Source organism: Saccopteryx leptura, chromosome 1, assembly GCF_036850995.1.
Source record: "Saccopteryx leptura isolate mSacLep1 chromosome 1, mSacLep1_pri_phased_curated, whole genome shotgun sequence".
NCBI lineage: Eukaryota > Metazoa > Chordata > Mammalia > Chiroptera > Emballonuridae > Saccopteryx > Saccopteryx leptura.
The window spans coordinates 145,251,552-145,258,901 of NC_089503.1; the positions used below are offsets into that span (position 1 = coordinate 145,251,552).

At 38.4% G+C, this 7,350-nt stretch overlaps 1 protein-coding gene across 1 annotated transcript in view; it reads right to left on the minus strand.

The window, feature by feature from the left end:
- The window catches only part of MRPS27 (mitochondrial ribosomal protein S27), a 93,604-nt gene extending 86,268 nt beyond the window's left edge, over positions 1–7,336 (minus strand). The window contains exons 1-2 of the mRNA XM_066376944.1: positions 7,220–7,336; positions 1,971–2,048 (exon numbers count right to left, since the gene is read on the minus strand). Coding sequence (XP_066233041.1) covers positions 1,971–2,048; positions 7,220–7,292 — 151 coding nt within the window. The 5' untranslated portion in view covers positions 7,293–7,336. The remainder of the gene's footprint in view (positions 1–1,970; positions 2,049–7,219) is intronic.
- Positions 7,337–7,350: the final 14 nt, after the last annotated feature.

The window sequence follows — 7,350 nt, forward strand, 5'->3', positions numbered from 1 at the left end:
ACAATACATTAAGCATGCAGGATAAAAAGCTATAATATATGCAAAAACTCTCAAGAGGTTAAAAAAAAGTGTGCATACAGAGAATGAGAAGCAAAGACAAATGGGTCAAAATGATGACAATACGTAAATCTGGGCTAGGGGTATCAGATACTCTGTACTATTCTAATAACTGTTTATATATTTCAAATTATTTCCAAATAAAAAGTTAAAAATATTTAGTCCACATATCATGCAATGTTTGACATGGCAGATATTCACACTATTAAAAATAAATCTAGGCCCTGGCCAGTTGGCTCAGTGGTAGAGCGTCGGCCTGGCGTGCAGGAGTCCCCGGTTCGATTCCCGGCCAGGGCACACAGGAGATGCGCCGATCTGCTTTTCCACCCCTCCCCCTCTCCTTCCTCTCTGTCTCTCTCTTCCCCTCCCGCAGCTGAGGCTCCATTGGAGCAAAGATGGCCCGGGCGCTGGGGATGGCTCCTTGGCCTCTGCCCCAGGCACTAGAGTGGCTCTGGTCGCGGCAGAGCGACGCCCCGGAGGGGCAGAGCCATCGCCCCCTGGTGGGCAGAGCTTCGCCCCTGGTGGGCGTGCCGAGTGGATCCCGGTCGGGCGCATGCGGGAGTCTGTCTGACTGTCTCTCCCCGTTTCCAGCTTCAGAAAAATACAAAAAAAAAAAAAAAAATCTAAACCTACATATATTTATATTTAACAAAACTAACTCCATTTTACACATAAAAACAAAGAACTTTGGGGGGCATAATTTGAAAGTAAGCTGAATTTTCCATAAAGCAACTATTAGGTGAATTGAGGAAAGATAGCACTTGATTTATTCAGAAATTTACCAAGAATTGTTCACCATTTTTTGAATAAAACTGTCACTTATGATAATGCTATAATACCGAATGGCATTTGACTTTGCTAGTACACCACAGCTGTACCCATCTGCATTTCTATTATATGCTGTTCACAGTGATTCTACATTTCAGTGCAAACATGTAGTTACTAATCTTCAGATTCTCCACAGCTCTGTTTTGGCTAGACCCTGCCCACTCACCCAATTCCAGGTCTCAAACCAACTCTGCTCTTGCAATAACATTATCAAGGGAGAAAATGATGAGTTCTTCAAAGACTCCTAGCCTACCCCCTGATGTTCCCAATGTAGCTGTTATAGGTAGCTATAAAAGAATCCTGCCCGCTCCCCAACCAAGTTATGGGAAGAATCCATAAACACTGGGTGATTCTCTTCTTACTTAACATAAGCCCCCCCAAAAAGCACAGAAATGAATCTGGGGAAAAATATTAGATCAGCAATGGAACTGATCCAAAAATTACATCATTTCCATAAAACTATCACCAATCATTTGACTTTATCATAATGATGTTATAAATAAAATACATATATATAGCATGTACATTTCTATAAACTGCTCAGTGATTTCTTTTAGGGCTTATTTTATAAAAGAAAGACTGCTATCTGTGTAATATAACATAGAGAATAGGAGCCTACAATTAGGAGCCTACTGCCTGAGATGTTAGCCAATTATTTTCCTTAAATGGTTTATATGAGATTATTAATACTGCTTTCAAATCTATCACCTGGGAATAAAACAGAGAGTCATAGAGCTTTCTGAAGACCACATGTTAAGAAATGACAATAAAAAAAGATGAAAGTAAAAAATATATTTTTCTTTGTAGATAATGTAAAACAGAGAGAGGCTGCAGGGCAGCTAGCTATACAATAAAAATGGACAAAAACAAAAAAAGAATTGTTTACATAATTTAGGAAAATCACTCATCAACGCAAAAATGATTTTACTAAGTATAAATCGTGTGAAACAAAAATCTAATTCTTTTTAAGCCTAAAATGTACTCATCTGAATTGAATTAGCATAAAAGCATCATTTCATATATACATATGAATATATATGACCATAAACATATGGAGTGACTGAAAATGATACATAGGCACCTACCGAGGTGACAATCTTCTTTTTCTCTTGCTTCCCATTTGTGGCTATCCACATATGCTGCAGAAAGCAGACATCTTTTACCTGAGGAAAAAGACAACTATCTCAACATGCATGGTTTCACAACAGGTTCAGTTTATGTATGTTATATTAAACATATCTTTGTGATATGTTCTGTTTACTACATTATTTAAAGATTCTAACATGATACTGTAACCAACTTTGCACAGTTAACAATTCAGCTCCAGACAAAATGTATTCATCCTCTAACAAGTAGAAGATGCAGAAAACTGAAATTCCTACAACACTATGAGTAAAAATGCTGGTAATTTTGTTCTTATAACTTTAGGGACTAGAAGCCATTTGTTTCCACTAAACTGTAGCCTAAGTGAGTCCTAGAACTCCTTGGAACTGAAAACAGCTGTTGAATTATTGCTTAACTCATTAATTAAATACTTCATAACCATTAGTTGCTCCTTAAAATATTTCCATCTAACTTAGATCAGCTATTTACCCTTGTGTCACAAAAAGCAAACAATAACATCTTACCCAGCAAACCAGCACCCTGGTGCTAAATAAGAGAAACCTAATAAGTCAAATTTGAGGTAACTCACAGGATGGCATAGCTGTATTCCCAGCACCTGGCACAATGACTGGCATATGACAGTGGTCAATAAACATGAGCTCAAAGAATGAGAAAGAATGAATAGCAACTTAATCAAATTAAAACATTTTGTGCTTGAAAGGAAAGCCCAGAGAATGAGAGATAACATTTATAAATCATTCATCTGATAAGGGACTTGTACCCTGAATACATAAATAACTCTTACTACTCATAATTTAAAAAGACAAATAATCCAACTGAAAACAGGCAGAAGATTTGAACAAATATCTCTTTTTAAAAAGTATGCGCACACACGCAAACATACAAAGACACGCAAGTGGCGAGCAAGTAAATGGCAAGATGTTTAGTATTGCTATTAGGGAAATGCAAAATACATTGAAATGCCACATCCCACCCACTAGGATGACTATAATCAAAAGGACGGATCATAACAGCCATTGATGTAAATGTAGAGAAACTGGCACCTTCATTTCACCTTCAGGTGAAAATGAAAAATAGTGCCATCACTTTAGAAAAGTTTGGCAGTTCCTTAAAATATAAACGTGAAGTTGCCACACAACCTAGCAATTCCACTCCTTGGTATACACCCAAGAGAAATAAAATCATGTATCCATAAAAAAATTTGTATGAAAATGTTTATAGCAATATTATTCATAACAGCCAAAAAGTAGAAAAATGCAAATATCCATCAACTAATGAATAGGTAAATAAAATGTGTATATTCTTACAATAGGATATTATTTGACAATAAAAAGAAATGAAATGCTGATACGTGCTACAACATGGATGGATCTCCAAAACATTATGCTAAGTGAAAAAGAAGCCAGTCTCGCCGAAGTGTGGTGGCGAAGTGTGGTGGTGAAGTGTGGTGGTGCAGTCAACCTGGAATGCTGAGGTTGCAGGTTCAAAACACCAGGCTTGTCCAGTCAAGGTACTTATGGGAAGCAATGTGTTGAGGCTGCTCCCTCCCCCCACCCGCCTCTCTCTCTCTCTCTCTCTCTCTCTCTCTCTTCTCTCTCTAAAATTAATAAATAAAAACTTAAAATAAAAAAGAAGTAAGAAAAAAAAGCCAGTCACAAAAGACTAAATATTATAGAAGGCAAATCTGTAGAGACAGAAAAGCTCATTAGTGGTTGCCTAGATCTGGAGGGTAGGGGGTCAGGAAAGCTTAGGGGATATTGGGGAGTAACTGTTAATGAGTTTGCGTATTTTTTTTTCTTTGAGGTAGTGAAAATGTCCTAATTTGACTGTGATGATATCTGGATGAGGAAGTCGGGAAGTCAGTGTAATGTCCCAATTATAAGGAGTGATATAAAGGACCTGACTTGCCACTGCTCACTCACTATGAAGATATTTGAGACAGGAGACCATCACCCAAGGGATGCAGGTCATCTTTAAAAGACAAAAAAGGCAAGGAAACAGATTCTCCCTTAGAGATTCTCAAAGGGAACACATCCCTTTCAACACTTTGATTTTAGGGCAGTAAGAACCTGTGTAGGGCTTTTGACCTGTAGAACCATAATACAATAAATCTGTGTTGTTTAAGTCTCCAAATTGTGGTAATTCAGTAACGTGTTTACCCTTGAGCCAGTCTATTTTTTTTTTTTGTCCTACTTATTTATGGCACTCGGTTGACACCTGTATGTGTCCTGACCAGGGATTGGGGCCAGTCTATTTTTGACGCATATTCTCTAATTTAACTATCCACTATAAGAAGATATATTTTCTCAATTTAATTCTGAAAAGATAACTCCAATTTCAAAGTTTAATAAAAACAGATTGGCTCTATCCTTAATAACTTAAGAAAGACAGACATTCCATTTCCTGTAAGCCTCTATAAGCAGGATGTTAATCTTTCTGAGATACTTTATAAATCACACCATTTAAGTTCTTTCCATCTCTACAATACAGTGGTACCTTGAGATATGAACAGACGAACATACGAATTTTTTTGAGATTCAAGCTGTGACTCAGTCCGTATTTTTGTTCGAGATCCGAGCGAAATTCCGAGATACGAGTCGTGATTCGAGAAGCTGCCGCTAGTTGGCGCGTTGATGCACAGGTCCAGTATCAGCAGTTTGATATAGGAGTTGACTGACTTACGAGCTCGGTTACAGAACGAATTGAATGCGTATCTCAAGGTACCACTGTAGTTGGAAAGTCTGTATATTAACAATGGAATCAAAGCATTTCTATAAAGCCAGGCAGTCCATTAAATTGGGTAGACAATGGCAAAATGGAAAACCTAGATCAGTTTCTCAAACCTTAATGTGCACATAAATCTTGATAAAATGCAGATTCTGGTTCAGTAGGTCTGAAGTGGAAACAGATTCTGCATTTCAAACAAGTTTCCAGATGATGATGACGGCACTGCCTCTGAGATCACATGGAAGTAGCAAGGGGATAGAACATTAGCCTCCCAGGTTTAGGTCTCTGAGCCTATATAGTCCCCCAAGAGTATATATAAACTCTACTTGAACCACTTACCCTTCAACCAGTCAGCTTTTCAAGCAACCATATTTTCTAACTTAACTATCTACCATAAAGAGAAATATTTTCTGCATTTAATTCTGAAAAGATGCCTCAAAGGACTAGAATTTGGCTCTATCCATATCCTTACTCATTTTATACTTATTCTGGACTTTAGTCAAATGTCTCCAAGCATGTTTCCTGTCCAAATGGAAGCAGTGTGATTGTGGATTCAGATAGGATTTGGAGTCACAAAGTCTTAAGTTTGAATCCTTGCCTTGCTAATAAATGCTATGAAAATGTGGGCAAGTTATACCAGGTCTTGAGCCTCTTTCTTTACATGTAAAACGGGGAAATAATGCCTACCTTAAATACATACACAGTATTAAGTGCCTAACATCCCCTGTGTATTAGGTGCCCAATAAGTTTCCTTCCCTCCAGCCTCTTCATATAGTGAAGTCACTTTTTGGTTCATCTCAGTAAATTTTCCTTTCACTCTTTTGATCATTCGGGTTCCCCTTCTCCATTATGATGTAATTACAGATAATCAATAGAAGCACCAAAGTGTTTCAAATAATGATTTGCCATGAGTTTGTACAAAATAAAGTATTTTTGTCTCTTATCCTTCAATGGTTCAGATGTTTTGATGATTCAAAGTCAAGCTCCTTATCAACATTTTCCAATACATAATGATCCATAATGCACTATTCTACTTATCTATATTACTTGCCTTACAGTCTCCATTTCCTTATTTTCAAGATTCCTTTCATCTATGGTCTAACCCAGTGCTTGTTTAATATATCTTCCTATAATGAGGTAAATGTTTAATTCTGAGCTGTCCAAGACAGTAGCAACTAGCCACAGGTGTCTACTGAACACTTAAAATGTAGCTAGCATGGCTAAAAACCAGAATTTTAAATTTTATTTAATTTTCACTAATTTAAATAGCCATGTGGCAGCCAGCAGCTACCACAATGGAATAGCATAGGTGTATAAACTACAAGTTCAACAGTTAAAACTAAGACCACAGTGCTAACCGAAAAGTATTTACTTCTCTCAATTCACCCTTACCTAATCTCCATTCCTTGTTAAAATGATGTCCCTAAACATTGTAAGCAACCAAAATACCCTCCCTAATAGATAAGCTAAGGTCTCGTTTAAAGTGAAACATTTACTAATAACCATAACTAAACATGCTTGTAAAAAGCTACAACAGCTCATTCTTACTGAGGTGCCAGGCTGTGCACACCCCTTTACCTAATGTGTGCATTAAATACTTTCACCAACTACTAGACCAACCAGTTAATCCTCAGAACACTCCTGGTGGCCATCTCTGTGATTTCACGTGGATATTTAACAGCTATTCCTAAAGAAGTGTAAGCAAGAGTGTATGTGTTGCTTTTTTAGAGGGGCTAGAGGAGATGTGTAGGAAAAGGAGATAATAGGCATTGGGAACATTGTGGTTATTACGTTTTAGTCATATAGTCATATACACTGTTTGTCAGGATTTAGCTTCTGGAAATGTTAAGAAAACTTTTTCCAATGTTTTTATCAGTAAATTCATTAAACAGGTCCTGAGTGGTTTGCCATTCACTCAGAAATGAAAGTAGTTTATAAGTAACTTTGGCATTCATTGTCTCTATACAGAAAATTGTAGCCAAAGGTCAGTTAAAAATTGTGTCCAAGGTCAACAGATAAAGTTAGATTAGTATAATGAAAACTTCTTCCACTAACCGAAGACCAGGAGTTCTGGCCAAGCATGAGGTGGTGAGGAGAATGCTGATACCCCCTTCCAAGGAAACCGCAGGAGGGAGAAAACTGTCACAGCCCAAGGCATGGACACATTTGGGCTTTTCAGGGTTAGCAAAAGACAACCACTCTAACACACAAACCTAGACAATCACACGCAAAAGCACTCATGCTTGGACTTTTTCTGCACTTTAACACTTTTGGATGAGCAGGCACTTTTACTTGAAGAAAGGAGATGGTTCAGAGACCCCTACCTCCCCTACTGTGCTATCAAACACGCCAAATGGTTTCTCTAGCAACTAGAGCCCAGAAGCATTTCCTCTTTTCTTGAAAGCCCATTGCTCCCTTCATTCAATGAACAGAGTTCTCAGACATCTATTGAAGCAGCGCCACGAAGGCAGCAGCCACCAACCTGCCAGGCAGAGATGGGGCAGTGGCACAGTCCGCGCCAGCAGAATCCCGCGCCGCACCATGGGGGCCGCCATCTTGGAACGTACCAAGGAGAACGCCGATCGGCGGGGTTGCGAGCGGAGGAAGGGGCGG